The 20,080-nt window shown below is 26.9% G+C and overlaps 1 protein-coding gene across 3 annotated transcripts in view; it reads right to left on the bottom strand.

Moving 5' to 3' along the window:
- Window positions 1–1,890: 1,890 nt before the first annotated feature.
- The window catches only part of LOC132923483 (uncharacterized), a 61,252-nt gene continuing 43,062 nt past the window's right edge, over window positions 1,891–20,080 (bottom strand). The window contains exons 3-8 of one of the 3 annotated variants that reach the window (XM_060987516.1): window positions 18,593–18,824; window positions 17,753–17,866; window positions 17,466–17,674; window positions 15,620–15,724; window positions 10,491–10,766; window positions 1,891–4,912 (exon numbers count right to left, since the gene is read on the bottom strand). In XM_060987516.1, the coding sequence (XP_060843499.1) occupies window positions 4,410–4,912; window positions 10,491–10,766; window positions 15,620–15,724; window positions 17,466–17,674; window positions 17,753–17,866; window positions 18,593–18,824 (1,439 nt within the window). In that variant the 3' untranslated portion in view covers window positions 1,891–4,409. The remainder of the gene's footprint in view (window positions 4,913–10,490; window positions 10,767–15,619; window positions 15,725–17,465; window positions 17,675–17,752; window positions 17,867–18,592; window positions 18,825–20,080) is intronic. The other 2 variants (XM_060987525.1, XM_060987533.1) reach the window with 2 other exon arrangements.

Genomic DNA, 20,080 nt, shown 5'->3' with positions numbered 1-20,080 from the left:
ATGTTGACAGTGGTACAATGTGGGATCTACAAAAATCATTTGATACAATTATAATATGGAATAAAATATACAATTCAGATCTACTAACTTTATTTATTCCATTTTGGAACTCGATATAAACAGCATACCTATACCATACTTTATTCAGATAAATAAAACGCCATTATTCCTCGTAATATTTTTTAGATAAAAAGTTTAATAACTCATTATATTTTTATTTTTATATCACATTTTTTTGTATTTCACTACAATTGTACAATGTTTTGTGTATTTGTCTGCAAAACCGGATCAATGAAATACGTATTTTTGATGATATACAGTGTTATGTATGAATCTATGTACTTTTAAACATTTTTATATTTTCTGTTCGTCACTATATATGAACTGTGAAGCCTGTCTCACCCTCTGCTTTAATAATTAATAGGGAGTAGTGTTTTTTTTTGTCATGTTTACGTATAAATGATAAAAAAAATCTAAGTTCTACGCAATTGTCATGTACTGCATGTCGCCAACACAAACCGAATACCCACAGCCCACAGTCCGTGTACCTACACGTTTTTCATAATTTTATATTAATAAATATTATTTATTTTCTTCTCCGATGACTGGTCTTGAGGTCATTTGGGATTTAGGTGGTAGTATGACACCACGTTGCTCGGCGTTACTTTCTTTTTCATTGGAAGTCATCTATTTCAATTATTTTATATTATAATATACGTATTATATAAACCTATCAACAGATATTTTTCCTTTATAGATACCATATTATTATTATACCACAATCAATAAACCATACATAAGTACACAACAAATGTGAACAAACGCAATATCTACACGTTTTGTGTTACTTCTTATTCACTCGTCCGAATGGTTCGTTACATTATGCTAAAACGATAAAATATTTCAACATTCAGATCACATATACAAATAATAATATTTGAAGATTTAATAATGAAAGAACTGAAGGTTTTTGGCAGCATTTTCAATTGAGTTATTAAATGGAATATGTTATGAATGTTCAACAAATAACAATATAGCGAAGCGAACAATATTTATATCATATATGTGTACGTACCATGTACGTATATTTAGTACAATTTTGTATAAATGTTAAACAATTTATGTTAATATTAAAAACACAAGGTTTCAATTTATAAATGGCTTTTTAACCTAACCGGCTGCCATTCATAGCATAATTAAATTTTCAACTTGAGATTTTAAAACATGAGCAAAGTCATATAAATGAAAATTCAACATGTGAAAAACCCGAAACAATACGAGTAGGCATAGAGTTTATCATTAATAATAATAATAATAATAATAAATTCAGAATAAATATTAAGTAGAGTACAACATTAAATTAGTTTGAATTCATATATTATTTACTTAGCTTACGCAGTGAAATGCTTAAAATTTAGTAAAAATAATATCAGATAACTTTTAATTAGTAAATAATAGTATAATATTATGTAAAAACAAAATATTATTGGATACGATATCGTCGAATACCTCGAAACATTTTGATTCTTATTATTCAATTGAAATTTTAAATTAACAGAAATATTTATAAACATCTTTAGATAAATATTGCTGGCTAGGTTATAAAATTGTTGAAAAAATAAATAGAAAAATGTTTCCAAATATAATAATAATTTTTACTTTAACGAGCACAATTTTTTTATGTACCTACTTACATTTACGGAAATGCACAATTTAAATAATGTATAACCTACCTTAAAAAGTTGAATAAATAAACTAAATAATACTTCTAGTTACTTTTTAGTTGTAATGATAATAATGATAAAAAAGGATAAAAAAAGCAAAATATAATACTTATTAACAAACATTTTTTATCGTTGTTATGCTAAAAATAAATAAAACGCAAAAAAATAAATGTTATTCACCAATATCATCTATTTAACATTAAATTGTTTATATAAGTACCTTATTTTAAACTAATCGGTTAAGTACACTTGAAAATACAATTGATTTATTTATGTTGGCCTTTTTAGGGTGCAATGATATTGAAACAACTTATGCATATATATTAAAAAAAAAAACTTAAATAATTGTTCAAGATTTTTGAGGGCTACCATAAATCAACTGAACAACTGTCTCTTACAGATTATAATCCACATAAATAAATAAATAAATAAATAAATAATATTTATGCAATCTAATAAAGTTACAAATAGTTTTCTTAATCATAGAAATTGCATTTATGAATTATTTTGAATGTCTTTCACAATTAAAAATATTTTTAATTCAACTAATTATTAAGATTAGTAAACTAAAACTAATAATAATAAATGCAGTTATAAATATATTATATAATAAAAACACATTTTTCTTGGAACATTGCTTTCTGAAGTATTTTAGTATTAAATGATAAAATAAAATACAAATTACATTGTAAGAATAACGTATACAAGTACTTTAGTACTTACCCAAAAATGCAGTTTAATAAGAAAACCATTATATTAATTCAATAACCTAATGTTAGTCCTTAGTAGACATCTAGACCTTTGTAAAAGAAAAATGGTTAATTTATACATTTATTATTATTATGTAAATACTCAGAAGGGAAGTTCTGTATTCCAAGTAAATATTATATATATAATATTATGACGTACAACTCTTGAATTTAGTATTTAATATAATAACAATATTTGTATACAAATGTTTTCTATCTATTATGTATTTATATTAATTTATTTTTTATTTGTAATAAAATTCGTACAGTTAAATTTATTCAAATTTATTATAATATATTATATTAAAATCGAAAATTATTATTATTCTGTATTATTATGTTAAACAAAAACTTGAATTTAAAGAAAAATTGTTTAAAGTAAATATATTTTTGATGGTTTCATAACTTACTTAGGTACTATATTTATTGAGTTTTTTTCATAAAATAAAATAGTAATATGGGCACTTACTTAACTGTCTAAAATTATGATTATTATTATGAAACATGACGAAAGTTGTGTTGACTCAAAAGCCTATATATAAAAAAAAAACGAACATTCAAAACGTTACATTCAATTTTTTTTCATAGAAAATTGTTAATGGTTTGACGGATAAATAAAATCGTTGACATTTTTATTTTTTGCACCATTTTAAGTCATAGATTATCTAAACATATATAATATAAATAATTTTATCAATATCTTCATTGCTCCATTAGGTACTTGAAATGCACTGTTACACATTACATTGATAGTTTTAGAGATTTAAACGGCTGATCCTTATCAAAGATTCGTGACCTCGTTTTCGTTTATATGCTCTCAAGCTAAATTACAGTTTTGTAATGCAACGGGATGTATAATACACAATGAAATTCCGGCGCATGAAGCAACGTTAAGTTTACTGTATGGACGTTTTGAAATGGTGCAAATTTAATATCGTTACGTTGCTTTTAAATAACGGTATTTTTTATAAGTTTTCATTAAAAACTATCGTTTATCGTAGGTGAAATGTAATATTTCAAAAATAATAATATAATCGATTGAGAGTATTTTAAAATAATATAATAATGGGCCGTATTGTCTATCGTCAACAGGTATGATATTATATATAGATAGCGTCACTGAAAAATGTGCATGATAAGTATCGTCATTTCGTCATTCGGTCACTGCGCAGGATTTTAACGATTTCTATCCGTTAATAATTGTTAATATTATTAAAATGCATCGTTTATATGTAATATTATATATATATATATATATATTATAAACCCATCAGCCTACATAACATATTGACGATTTCAGACGAATGACGGAAACGAGCGTATTATGACTGCTAGTGACAACCGCCTGCGTGCATTTTGTACATTTTACCTGGAATTTAATAGACTATTTTTACATGTACAAAATAATATTTTTTACATCATTTTTTTATCATAAATAAAACAATATTTTTATATACTATTTTTAACTATATAACAAAATCTAATATTTTATTTAACAATAAACATAATTATTATCATCATTAATACCTATAATGATTAACATTTAAAGTTAAGGTTAAAATTTAAAATTGATTTATAATTTATTTTTCATATTTTAAAATTTTAAATAGTTTCTTCTTTGGATATCTGTACGCAAACGGTGTATCGAAAATTTTTTTATTTTTGGTAATTAAAATGAAATTTCTTAAAACTATATATAGACACAATAACTGCAGGTAAAATGTACAAAACTGGCACGGGTGGTTGACGGCCGTAAGAACATGAACACAATAATTATATCGTAAAACATAATAATATTATCTAAAACAATATTCATTATGCAAAAGTTACAACGACGTGTACGCGGTCCGTATTATGAAAGTATATTGCATTCGACGCATACGATAATGTATAAATATCATTATTAGGTAAAATATTATTGAACGAGTCAACACCGTCACTCGGACTCCTCCTCGTCCTCGTCCTTGATGATGCCCAAGTGTCGGGCTACGGTCTTGACGTTGCTGATGACTTCTTCCTGGACAAGGTTGAAGCTCATCGCCAATAGGGCGATGCCGAACAACAGGTACAGCGAGCAGAACCATATGCGGAGCTTGGTGTCGTCGCCTTTATTCATCACACGCTGGGCGGGCACGAAGTCGCCGAACCCGATGGTGGTGAGCGTTATGAAGCAGAAGTACGCCGAGTCCGGGAACTCCCAGTTCTCCCAGCTCTTGAACAGGAACGCGCCCATGATTATGTAGCTGACCACCAGCAGCACGCACAGCCATATGGGCACGGGCTTGATGTGGTCCGGGTTGTTGTCGTCGAACTCGCACGGCTCCGCGTCGTCGTAGTAATCGCTGTACCGGGTCGACCGTCGAGGGTATTGCCGGTTCACGGCGAAACCCAGCGGCGACATGATGCGCGGACTCGGCGCCATCACCTCCAAACGTTTGCCTGCGAAAACGACGGGACGTGATGGTTAAAAAAACGACAGAATAATAGACTTCAAAACTTTCGACATAAATATTTTTGACTTTAAAAGTAAAACAGGTGTTATGAAATTTACCACTTTTCCATATGATTGATTTTACATAGACACGGTGACACAGTGTACCTATAGCCTATAGGTAGTTATTTTTTTATATATTGTCATGATAAAAATGTGTATTAAAAATAATATTATATTTTGTATGAAATAATTTTATCCGATATGGGTAATAATAATAATGCATCTTTTACTATTTTATTTCAAATGAAGGCTTTACGCGTCTTTTTAATGAAATAATATCAGTGTATATCAAATTCACTTTCCAAATTACTTTAAACAATGATAATTTCGGTTTGAAAATTGAATTTTTATATTTAATCGATTAAAAATATTTATACCACAAATTTCCGTTAACAAATCAAAAAATGCTATCTTGTTTATATTATTATTGAAACCGTTTGACATTTTCGTAAATGTATAATAAAATGATTGATCTGTTTTAATAATTCGATAGAACGTATTTAAAAAAAAAAAATAATAATAAGTTTTGTGTGGGTAAAACTGCGAAACCCTCTACGGGTCTATGGAAGATAAATTATTTTAGCACTGTAAATTTGCATCTAATGTTCACCTATACGCATATTTACCACCCAAATAAATGAACAGACGACCTTACATCGACTTTGTAGAAAAAATGTCATGGGATTTTCGGTAGAGGAGAGTTGATATTTTTCATAATATAATATATATATATTATATATATATACCGAGAGTCGTAATTATTCAAATAAAAATCGTTAAAAACGACGGGAATTTCAATGGTATTTTACTATTGTATTGAGTTAGTACCTAACCGTATAAACACAGCGTACAGTTTGTTTTATATGCGATGAATTTATACATTTATATATTGTATAAAAACACAGTTATATACACTCAAATACTTGTTGATATTTTTTGTCGTTATGCGAATTTTTTTTTACAAGAAACTTATTCAATTTTAATTTTTTTCTTATTTTTTCGAATAATATTTTCATTTTAAAATGATGTAGGTATATAAAAAGTCCCGAATCTGTATACAGTATGAACATTCGTTTTTATTCAAATATAAAAACTATTGAAATAAATGTCACGAACTTATTCGAACTTTATTCATATTATAATACTATCATAAAATATATATTATATCTTTAACCCATTTTGCTCTTAAACATGATCATCGAATGTTTTTAAGTTTAAGTTCATATATTTCATAACTTATCTTTTGATAAATATTGTTTGATAAATTGAATAAACTTCGGATCGCAAAAATATGTCTTTACCGATGCATTAGCATACTAATTATAGATGTAATATAGGTTAAATAAATAAAGTTTAGACTTTAGATAAGATAAAACAAAACGTAAGCAAAATTTAAGCAAAATCAAACTATATACATATTAGTTTGTATACGTATATAAATGTATACTTAAAATGTATTATAAACATATTTAAAAGTACACCAACTAATGTGCATATTAAAATGCTCAACATACTTCATACGTTTGAATTTATATAGCAAACTGTAAGTTTGTGTTTACGAATCGTACAACTATAAACACTTATTATATAGTTTAATATGCATTTTATGTTTATTTTATGATTACCAACGATTATGAAAATGCGTGATACTTAAAAAAAAAATCAGAACCTTTTAAATTCAACGATATATTTCAACAGTAGATCGTTCATGGTTAAATGTATGCATGTTGGTATAATATGACGTATTTTATAATGAAATAGTTTGTTCACATCTGTCACAGCTCACGAGACTCTGTTTCCGTTTTTATTTGTTTTCCACAAATAACAGAAAATAATGATAAAACCGAAAATCTAATCCTAGATTTTAAGCGATTTCACTGGTAAGTTGCAAAAATACTCTAGGCTTAAAAAATCCCATTTTATTATTTTCACCTTCATTCCTTCCCCGTTTGGAGATTTTATTTTCTTTACCCGTCGTAGACTAATGATACCCCGGGAAACTTTACGTCCAAGGTCTAGTGGGCGGTGGTCAGGGGGATATGTATAGGGGAAGTGGAGAGCGGAAAGCCGTCCGTAATATATTATTGTATTTGTCCCTGATTGTTCTGAGAACTTAAACTATGTTCTGCAGCCTAGCGACAGCCGATATGTCACACTTATTCGTTCCGCTACGCAGCATAACTAAAATGTCCGAAAAGCAACATACATACTTCGTTTTTTAAGTGCTTCGCGCACTTGGAATTCGAAATATTGCTCTTGCACATAAAAAGCTTATTTTTAATCATCTATGAAATGTTAGATCCCGGATAATATACCAGTTTTGTGTTAATACCAAATAATATCAACTTAAACAAAATAGTTAATAACTTAGTGATAATAAATAGCTAACGGTCCAATTGAAATCCATTCGTATTATATTATACAGTTATGACAAGATGTAAATTTAGAGATCTATAGCCTATAAACACAAAAATGAATGACAATTACATTAAACTGTTGTTAAGATTTAATAAAAATAAATTAATTCACTTAAATTCGTATAAATAAATAAAATGATTATAATATTTGAATAATTAACGTAAGCGAAAAACTAATACTTATATAATGCTATGCACTTATTTGTATTCAATATTTTTTTGTTATACTATCAACTTATTTTTAAACCATATAAATTATTGTTTAATATAATATTCTGCTTTTTAAGTTCTTATACGTAACATAAAACATTATTTTTTTGCAAATACAGTGAAACTTCCATACAATTAACTTCCATTTTACAAAATGTTCTGAAATATTTTTAAGGACTATGACCATCATTTTTAAATAAAATGTAATTCTATTTAACGAATTCCTCCATATTACGATTTTTTTTTTTGTTAATTATTCGACTTCGTTGTATGGAAGTTTCACTGTATTATAAAAAGGAGATATATTATTAAATAGCTGAATGTGATAAGTATTGCTTTTTGTTTTACATTTTCAGAAGGTAAATAATGATTACTACTTAATTTTGTATGAAAAACTTATTGTATTATTTACTTAATTACAAAATATATTAGAACTAAAAAAAATCTAATAAACCACAATACATCAATATGTGAAATACTCTTATACGTATGAACTATGAAATGCATGGAAATTAATTAACTGTTTTAATTTTTGATAGGTAAAATTAAGTATTATTATCATTTTAATATAAAAAAAGTGGGCAATTGGGTATCGCTCTGCTGTATAGTAGAGATGGAGAGTAGGTCACTGGTCGTGTGGATGTGTTAAATTTGAATGCAATGACGAGTATCATTGTATACGAAAAACGATTCTGAACGGAGATGATTTGTCAGTCAATGATAATTAGTTGGATATATTATATTATTATTACTTATATTTAAATTGTAATATATCGTTATTTTACGCGATTTCGTAAAAAATTAAATTTCATACGCTCATAAAATGTTTTCTATTTTGACGCTGGAATTTTTTTTTACAATTACTTAAAGGAAAACTTATGGATAACCTTGTATTGAATTCTATGAATTATTTTAAAATTTTATGAATTTTCCACTTCAAAATTCCTTGCAAATTTTCGCGATGTTGATATATTTCCTTATTTTATTTAACCTTGTATTAAATTTTAAAGATTTTTTGAATAGCCAAATTTTTTTTATCGGCATTTTAAGAAAATAAACTTAAAAAAGTAAAAAATTTAAATTATCTATAAGTAGCTTAAAAAAATTCTAAATATTTTGAAAATGTAATCGTAAATAGATAACGTTAATATAAACATTTTGTGAAAATTTCAAGTATTTACAATGATTCGTTTTTGAGTAACAGCAAAATCAAAAAATCAATTTTGTCAAAAAGATGTTGTGTAAAAATTCCCGTTTTTCCGTAATTTTTTCAGGGTTTTTCCAGACGCTTTTGAAAACTATTGGAAATTTTTTACTTTTGACCCCCCAAAGTACCAACTAGATGAATTTTCCTTTTTAAAGAGGGGCTGAAGCAAAAATCGAAGCATTATTACTACTCCAAAAAGTGATGACAGACACAAAAATAAAAAATAAATTTAAAAAAAAACACATATCATTGTAAAATCAATACATTCATCACTCCGTTCAGAATCTAAAATGAGTAAATAAAAGTATTCTATTAAACTGTAAGCTAAATTTTGATTTAGACGATTATATTATTATTTATGAAATATAGTGAACTTTTTAGTACCTAGTGATTTAATTTGATTCCTCAATTGAACATAACAAAATTAAAAACTAATACAATAGATGTGCAAATACAGTATTTTTGAAGAATAATCAACTCGTATCATAGGAACTGGTAGCGGAGACACTCATAATTAGTTCCGTTTGCCGTTGACGATTTTCTTCCGGTCGGTCGGAAATGTACGCGTGAACGTCCGATAAGAGACAGCAGAATGGCAAACATCCGTTCTGACCCAGGCCACATCTGAAGTCGGTCTAAAATTACTGATATCGCCACACATATAGATCTCGCAATTATAAGATGCACATTTTTTACAAGAGTAATTACAAATGAGGATGATTCTCGTTTTTTTGATTAACTTAGTTCTACTACCGAAAACGTTCGAGTTGAAAATGATTTCTATAATTCTATATTAATTTAATATGATGTCATAAAGATCAAAACTGATTCCGTGGATAACATAAAAAGGAGAAAAACGAAAAACGAACAAAATTATACGTTATAGCTTATCGCCGTACACATATATAGGTGATTAATCAAATATGCTCACTGCCTTTTACTTCTTCAATAATTCGATATTTAAAGTCTGATTTAAAATAATTTAATTTATAAATATATCTAAAGACTATATTTGAAATGTGTTTGTATTATTAAAGAATTGCGCTGTAGAGTTACAAACTTTTATTTTTCAAATGACAATCCCATTTTAATTAAATTATTTAGGTGATCATTTCTTTTTAAATTATAGTGAACCTATTGAACTTAATTCAAAATTCAAGTGAGTAGTTTTAGTTATTAAACTTTATAAACCATGGTACATTGATAATTTTATTAATTCCAATTAATCTATCATTTATTTATGATTTATAAAAAAAGGTCAAAGTATAATAAATACTATGTTTTTTATATTTTTGTAAAACCATTTTTCATAAATATTTTTTTTCATATAAATATTTAATAACATTTTGGTACATAAACATTTTTTTAAATTAACCACTTAATAAAATTAATAATAAAAAAATAGGTTTTCATTTGAAGTATAAAAATTTGGATCACCATTAGATACTCCTAAAGTTCGAGTAGTTAAAATTTTTTAAGTATATTTAAAAATTTTAAAAATCTGAATTTCGATAAATTCATTATTCACTAAAATATATAAGTTGGTATACTCAATGAATTGCTCTGAATATACTTATCAGTAGTTATGCTGCGTGCGCGCGCGTGTATGTGTTTTGTGTGTGTGTATGTGTGTTTGTGTATATATTATGTGTGTGATTGTCGTTTGCGACGTTTTCCTCATATACGCACCCTTACCGCCTCCACCGCCGCCACAGCCGCCACCGCCCAAGAATTCTTCTCGTAACTTACTCTGATTGGAATTCCGATGTCTCGGTCGGAATTTCGGTTTCGGATAGTAATCTTGGTCAGGATGGTCCATTGGCGGCATGTCCACGACCAGATGTTGAGGTGTTTTGCTTCGACCGTTCGTCCGCAACGTACCCGACGGCGTTTCCGTCGCCAAATTTGGCGCGGCCGAGTGACCCCGGATGTTCCGGCGGATCTCTTGGCTTTGCTTCGGATGAACTGCAAAAACAGACACCGGAAATAATATTCGTTTATTATGCACAATGTACAACACACGGTCAACGACCACGACCACGACTACACCACGGTGACAAGACGATCACGAATCACGACTACACCACGACGAAACGACATTTCGTTTACACCCGCACGGACCAGTGATATTATAGAATACTATTAATATATTAGTGACAAGGCACAACGTGTTTGGAATAATAAATAGTACCAACGGTAATTTTCACTGGTGATTTAATTATACATAAATACTATCGTTTGTGCTAAAATTTAATATTATTACGAGTCAAAATTGGCAATAAAAAAAATTATTTTTTCCATTTAAATTTTTTTTTTGTGCAATTAGGTCATACATTTTACAAAAAATCAAAAATTTTCATCGAATATTGAAAAAAAAAAAACAAATTCAAAATTGACAGATATCCAGCCAAAACATTTAAAGTCACTTTTTTGACTATTTGAACATAATGTTTATACTATACATATAGTCATAATATAATAATACACAATATATTATATAAATACGAGTTATGTATAACGATATCTGTATCGCGTTAGCGGGTTTTAATCTATTTTTTTATTTTTATTTTTTTTGGTTTTCCAACAAATTACATTATCATTCCTAAGTTCTAAAGGACCTATCTCACCGGATACTAAACACAGTACATCGTGTACATAATAAGTGATTCCTATTGCAGCTTTGGTGTATTTTACCACCTTATTGCGTATATTTTTAGGAAATCGTATTTTATTGCATACAATTTCAGCTCTCAGTTCTACAATGTGCATTTTTACACTAATGTAATTCTGTGATTTTTTTTTTGTTTAATACACTTTCGACAATTTATTTTGTATTTCATTCAACGAAATGGGCATCAATTCTATTCAATCTAAAAACGTAAAACTTTTTTAGGTTCATTACCAAGAGTAGCGAATACTTAGAACAACTTTAGTTATAAAAATGTTAAGTTATTTTGTTCACTGAACCGATAAGATCTGTAGTTTTAGCATTACTGTCCCCTTTAACGATATTTCTCCCGGGCTGAACACTGGTATTCGCCGAAGTCACATGAAATTACGATATCGTCTACAGTATAATGATTATGAAAGAAAGCTCTTGGACTCCATAAATGAAGATAGGTAACATTTCGGAAAGATTAACACTCTTGGATTTATAAACAGCGTTAAATGGACGTGATTTAATATTACAACACTATAATAAAATAATAGTTTCATTTATAATCGTATTAAAAATCCGATTTTGTGCTATGTTCCAGTTAGTTTTTGTTCAATATCTCTCAGCTTAATTTTAAACATACATCAATTATCTTTTTCGTACTTTGCTTCATCGCTGTTCTTAGTAGTCTTATCGATAATACGACGTTGGTACCTCTACGTATGTGTTACGCCTAACGCACAATACACACGTAATATTGTGTCGAGTGAACCACGTAAATGACATTGTTTATATGTACACAATTCCTATCTTATTTACAATTTTTTTATTTAAAGTTTTAAACTCGGCGAACACAACCTTGCCGATTAAATAATCTAAGTTAAATCAATTATCATTGTCGGTTTTAATATAAATATATCAATAACAGTTTTTGTTATTTAGTCTACAGTTAAGTTATGAACAATAAAAAAATGTGAGACGAATATATATATATCTAAATATAATAATATGATGGTTTACATAAAAGTTCTTAATTACTAGTAAATCGAATGATAATAATAATTATAATAAAAACAAAACGCACATTAACCGAGTGAAAAAGTAATAAATCTAATAAATAATAATAATTTCGCAAGAATCCAAATATACATTCTGTATTCTGTTATAAAATTTCATAAACATTAATGTAATCATAATTAGTCATAATAATCTTAAATAATTTTCTCTAAAACAATATGCTTAAGGTTGTTTCTTTGAAAAAAAATGATCCATAAATTAATCTCCAATACAAAATAATGACTAGCGCTCTTTCGCTGAACATAATTTTACAAAAATATCTCTAACTAAATAATTAAAAAATAGTGTTCTAAAGAAGTCTTAAACAAAATCACGGCCGTTAGAATCTACACCCTCGGTAAGTAAGTTAAATAATTATAAAATGTTATTTAACAAACCCATTACGAATACCACTATAATTTTGTTAACAACCAAATACCAAATATTTTTAAAATAGTTTACTGTCATGAGGGTATTTTAATTTAAGTTTGTTTCACAAACTTAGGTAAAATATAGGTATCAATTAAAGCCAACAAAATAATCCATAAACAAACGTGTAACAAAAAATAATAATAATTAGATTTTTGATTAGAAATACTGTTTTATTATTATATAATATATATTTATCAAAAATTTCTGTTTGGTTCACTTTTGTGGTAAATCGTGTGTAATAAACCTACTCTAATTTTAATTATGTATCCCGTTCCCGCACTTTATTCACTTCATGTTAATTTATTTTAATTTTAGTTAGGTACCTAACTTTCAAATTAAATTAAAACAACTAAAATTCTATCAGATTAATGGATATGAATTACTGATTAAATGTATTGCATTTTAATCTTATTTTTATAAGGTGTCAATAAATTATTAACATACACTCGATAGCATTTACAATATTATGTATTATATATAATATGTATAGTATATTATTTATAAAATTTGATCGCAAATTAAAAACAAAAAAAATCTTATTAAACTTAAATGTTGTTGTACTTTCTGATACATATTATTATGATGATACCAAAACTAAAACAAGTATAACCGTTTTTGAATTATATTGCATAAGTTCATAAGTTCTTATTTTATAGGCAGAAATTTAGTCTTACCGATTATTTCCGTCTGGTTTTAATTAGCATTATAGCCAAACAAATCATCTTTATAAAATAATTTACGTATCATTATTTTATGTAGGGACATGTAATTCTATTGTTTTACAACGATAAATTATACAACTAAAATGAGAATTGTTGTCACGAGTTATTTATGTCTTAAATAAAAGGTTGGCAAAATAGTATACATTTGTATAACCTATGCAATGAGTTTTGGACTTGTCAGTGATTTTGTTGTGAAAAAATCAAAGTTCATAAAAACTTTGGTATGACTGTAATAAATACTATAAATAAACCAAGTTGCGTACTAAATTTACATATTTTTTACTTTCTATTGACATCTCTGATGTAGCTGATTATAATAAGCATACATTTTTAATACAAATGAGATCTGTACTGCGACTACATATTAAAATTAATAAATTAATAAATTATATTCAAATTAACTAAGAAACAAATAGCTCATGGTTTTGAATTATTGATTAGTCAATTAAAATAAATTTCAAATAGGTATTAGCACAAAAAATGTTAAACGTAAAACTGTAACTGTATATTTCAACGGTCAATTAGGTTTAAATTCACTAACTAATCATCTTGAGTATTTAGAGTGTATACTCTTCACAAAAATTATATTTATATCATTACATACTACGTTTAGTAGTGTCTAACTGAATTAAATAGCATAATTTTAAAAAATATTAATAAAAAATATGCTATTGTCGACTACGAAATGATTTAATATGTGCGCACAGTACAGGTTATTTTTATTTTATCAAAAAATTTCACTCGCGAGGAACAAATGAAACTAGCTATAGCATTATATTATATTATAATATCAATTATACGTATAAGACGTATACGCCCAGGAATATTATATTATGCGTATGGACCTTCTATTGAATCATATTTGAAATGTCTTGAAAATGTAATTACTATAAATAATTGGAGGAATAAGGAAGCTATAATTTATTTACAAGGTTTTTTCTTTCTTTCGGCAAACAGTTTTATGTTGCTGTATGCCAACATATAAATAGTATATATATACACTTACGTATTTATATATAAAATATAGTTCAGTTAGAAACGTACAAACAGTAAAATATCATAGAGCGACTTACACAGATTAATGTCGCATCTGCGTTTTATTTTTTGTGAAAAAGTTAAGATTGACATTGTTCTAAGTGAAAACGATACAAAAAAACATGCAATACCACAATTATTTTGGTTGAAAAAAACATGCAAGTGAATACAAAACTAATTAACAAATAATAATTTAATATTACAAACATTGTATTATTGTAATTATTCAATGCTTGTTTAAAGTTTAAACCCTTCGTTGTTATTTTAGACTGTGTTGGAGTGACCTAATACGATATAATTTATTTATCTTAAAAATTAATAAAAAATTGAATTCAATGATATAATATCATTGTACAACGAAAAACGATTACGAACGGCGACAATCTGTTCGCCCATATTATTAAATATATTTCATGATGTGTTTTTTGATATTTCTATTAAACTAATTTATCGTATTATTATTAACTCCTCTCCCCAAAAATGTACTCATTTTTAAATAACTATATTTATATAATATAATAAAATTGTTATTAATGTTTAATTGTTTATCTTGTTGCTCTTGAATTGTTTTTGGTAATTTCAGTATCAGTAATTAGTTCTAACAAAACCTTTTTATTTTTAATATTTATTTATTTAATATAATAATAAAATATAAATTCATAGTATATTATTAAGTTATTTTTAAATGTGCATCAATAAATATATTTTACTTTAATTTGTTTTTCCGTATTACTATCTGATATTAGTTATTGTTAATGTTAATGTTAATATTTGCCGTTCAAAATGTTTATCTTACCATACAATCACAGAAAATATTATAATGTTACTTTTAATATAAATTGTAAATTATGAATATAACTATTACTTTAATAATGTTAATAATTTTTGAAAATAACAGATAATTTTTGTTAACTTACTTCTTCTAGATTCTTCTCTGTCCAGCGCATATTTATTAAATAAAATCGATGGCACTTGCTGCAGTTCTGGCCCATCTAGTTGATCACCGTCTGAATAACTTGGATCTAACAAAATAAAAAATAAATTTAAAATACCATTCGATGATTAAAAAAAACCCTATTAATTTTCATTGTCTTCCATAAAATAGTCACACTGGTACAGCCGAGTGCTTAACTTTATGTCATCGCAATACATTATTAATCCAACACACAATTATATTGATGGTTTTTTCCAGTAAAATGAATTATATATATATATTTATCAAGTATTTTAAAATGTAACTGTAATACTTGTACTATGGTATATAATTTCTCTAGAAGTAAAATGTCTTACATTCAAGACAATTCTTATAAAAATAATCTTTATCCAGACTAAATATTTCTTTAGGGAATAACATAAAAGTAAACACAAAACGATAACAAGATGCATTGAATCATCTTTGATAAGCGAATATTATTAGAAACATATTATAAATAAGTATTTGCTTGATAATTTTTATGAATGATTTGTATGGAAATGTTTTCATTTTATGGGCTTTAAAACATCTCTTCGTATATAAGGCATGAACACTATAACAATATCTTTATAGTTTATCTATAAAAAATATTTATATAGAAAGGTAATAAATATATATAATTATTATATAGAAAGTATTCTTTGCAGCGTATATCATGATATTGTATATTATATCAGCTATAAGCAATAATTTGTATTTAAATAAATAACTCGTAAATAATATTTAGTAAGGAATTATTATAAATACATACTCGGATCCAACTTGCGATATATTATACAGTTTACGTATGTAACGAAATTAAAATATTTAACTATATTTTTATTTCTAATCTTATAAAGCATAAAATAAAATTTTAAACTTATAATGTGTTTTAATGGTTTTATACAGTTTAAAATTCATAATACGTAAAAAGAAAGTTTATTATACTTAATGATAATTACGTGTTACTGGTTTTTACTCCACATAGGGGTACTTACTAGTTCACATTTTGGGAATATTTATACCAATAAAGGTGTTTGAGAAATGAAAAACTATATCTATTAAGTTTCTATAACTATGTTGGTACTTTGGAGTAAGACTGTAGTTTTAATGTTAGTTTTTAAAGATAATTTACGACCCTGTATAGAAACCGAATTTATTACGGTACTATAATGATTTGTTTAATAACCATGAACGTACTTTAGAAAATATAAGAAACATCAAAATAATGTTTAGAATTTTAGATCGATCTATAACTTTTTTTCTTCTCGACTCTCATCAATTAATATGTATTTTAGCTCTAATAATAATTTTATGAATTTAAATTTATAATGCACATAATACATTTTTATTTTTATTTTTTTCAAATAATATTTATAAATATTTTAACATATTTTTCTCATTTAAATGGTTCATTATATACTTTTTGAAACAGTTAAATTTAAATGCTTACAAACATCAAATACGACTTTTTAAACATCATACATTTAAAGAATACAATTGTTGGTATTTAAACAGTCACGGTAGTGATGGTCATGAATCTTTTAAGTATAAACACAATACAATTATAGTTTTTAAAACTTACCGATAATTCGTTCGATGAATAATTAAGATCGTGATAAAATATATAATCTGTGTGTGTCTAATCCATTACTTAATATTAACTAAGCTTAAGCGTTTCACCAGGACACTTGTTATTATAATACATAATATATTGATACACAAGCCTAATACTAATTTTCACGTTCTCTAAATGTATTATGATTTCGTTTCACTCTAACATACAAATACTATTAATATGATGTGAGTACCTTGTACTCGATATCGACCATGATAATAATGGTTAGCATTATTTCGGTGACCACTATTTTGACTGGTTGATCTTGGTTTAATAGCTGGCGAGTGTCTTCGTAACGGTACGGTGTCGGAATATCTGGATTGCTGTGAATATCGGTTAGGAGCTTTAACGGGCATTCCGCCTCCAAACATGGCATATTCTCTTTCCATTTTATTATAATACCTACAAGAAATGTATATAGTTTGTGAAAACGATACAAAAATAAAATCAGACTACCACAGCTTTATAGAGATATTTCACCTGCATTCGGTATCTGAATAAGAAGATCTAGTGTAACAATCTGACATTCCAAGAGCACTGTCGGCGGATCTCTGTGATATTCGACCTGTTCTCTTTAGTGACGTAGTTCTGGAACTAGAAAAATAGATCAAATTAAACAAAAACAAATTATCGCGTTGCAGTAAATTTATAAAATTTAAAGACTGATTCTAGTACGCAAATTTAGGAATAGCAATCAAGTACATTTTTAATGGGGTTTTACTAAAATGATTTTTCAAGTCATCATTATTTTGATAATGTACACGTGAGACGTGATGATTTAATATAATATCTATTAAATTATATATTATAATACTAATTTATTACAACTATTTATATGGAACTTCTAACTCAAATAAATAATTTGAATATTTAAAAAATCAGAAATTACAATATAATACATATAAATTATAGTTATAATATTTTAGTACATCTAAAATTAAAAAATCCGTTTAATTCGTTAAAAAAAAATTTTAATATCATAAATTTAAATAAAATATAAAGTCATATTTGATATAAATTAATCAAGACAATAATTTCACTACAATAAAAATAAATTAAATAGTTAAATTATATCGAAATAAAATGACCAATATTGACGCAGCTTAATAATATAATCCTCTCGTACTTCTACGATGAACTTCACAAAAATACAACATAATCAATAAACAATAAACATTAATTTCTGGATACAACTAGAAGTAGTCAAAACCTATAAAACTTGACCTATTGCAGGCCTTCAGGGGATTAACAAGTGAACGTGCTTTGACTGGGTTAGGTATTAAAATATGTAAATCCAACACCAGGTATGTTAAATCTTACCCGTGTGATCTTGTAGTGGACCTTTGACTGCGGGACCTCCTTAGGGACTGTACTCGTCTCTGCCGCCTGGTGCACGTATAGCAACATACTTTCCAGTAGAGGAACCTGAAGGAATGCGCCATTATGTCACCAATATTGGACAGGCACAGAAGCATCAACGGTATACCGACAATCGCATAAAATATAGTGGCTATTTTTCCGTTAAGGGTTTTTGGAGCTATGTGACCGTAACCTGAAACAAAATATTTGGATTATCTACAAAAGCCGTCCTTATAATAAAGTTTTACTATATGATTATAAAAATATAAGTTCTGAAGTTCACATCACGTTTATTAACTGTATACGTTTATACGCATTTTTACGGAAACACATATTTTAAATGTATTCAAAACAATTCCATTTTAAAATATATTCAACTTCTTGTAAAAAAAATACAAACAATAATAAAATAAACAATATTTAAAAAAAAATTGCACTTCATATGCGCATGCGTTAACCATCTATGACTGACCTGGAAATCGTATTTCTCTTATCAAACGCTATAACGATACAGGAGTTTTCAGTTTTATTATTATTTATTATTATCGAATGTTGTAAGACACCAAAACCCTTTACTTAATGCCTGGTGAATATTTATCAAACATGTTTGATGTAAAGTATATGTAAGACTAAAGTAACTTTATAAAATCATCGAGGCTAAGTGCGGTTTTACTGATTAAAGTTTAACAATAGTTAAAATGGCTTTCTTATTTAAAGAACAAAGCCTGCTTAATTAAACAAGTTCTTTTTTGTACCACGATACTAAAAAAAGGTTGAATGTAGAAAGTCGAAAATAATGTACTGTAAGCAAACTTACTAAATCAGACACAATAAGTAACAACCTAAAGCTTAAAGTTATTTCAATTAATCAACAAATAGTGTTTGGTAAAACAATATTTGTAATCAATCATGTTTTGTTATTATTGTATAAATAAAACCAAAGTGATAATCAGAAAATTAATACATTTTTCACGTACGTGAAGTTTTCACCTCGACTATGTCCAATCGATTTCATGTCAGTGTCATTTACTTGTTACTAATTTGCAACAATTTACCACGTCGATAAAGTAATTAGCAATATATTTTTAATGAATATATACAAATATAACCTTGAAGTACTGAGATCGCGCAAAACCCCAACTTCATCTGTTAAATAGTTAAGTTCCAAATCAGTGTCCGATATGTTAAATAGTTTTTAAATGGTGTTCCATATATTACGAGTATCTATAATTTGTTTAAACCAATTGTACTTTGTTTAATAAAGTAAACAACTTTTTGGTGATATTCAATATTTTTTTTATCTTACTCATAGGGAATGTAAAAAAAAACAAATTACATCAAAACTTATACTAGTTTAATCAGAGTTATGCCGTGTAACCAAGGAAGCCTGAGACTCATATTTTAAGGGAGCACAAAAAAGTTCATTACCTGATTAATAATACTATACAG

The sequence above is a fragment of the Rhopalosiphum padi genome, chromosome 1 (genome assembly GCF_020882245.1).
Source record: "Rhopalosiphum padi isolate XX-2018 chromosome 1, ASM2088224v1, whole genome shotgun sequence".
In the NCBI taxonomy this organism is placed as follows: Eukaryota; Metazoa; Arthropoda; class Insecta; order Hemiptera; family Aphididae; genus Rhopalosiphum; species Rhopalosiphum padi.
This window is presented reverse-complemented; position numbering and strand designations above follow the sequence as displayed.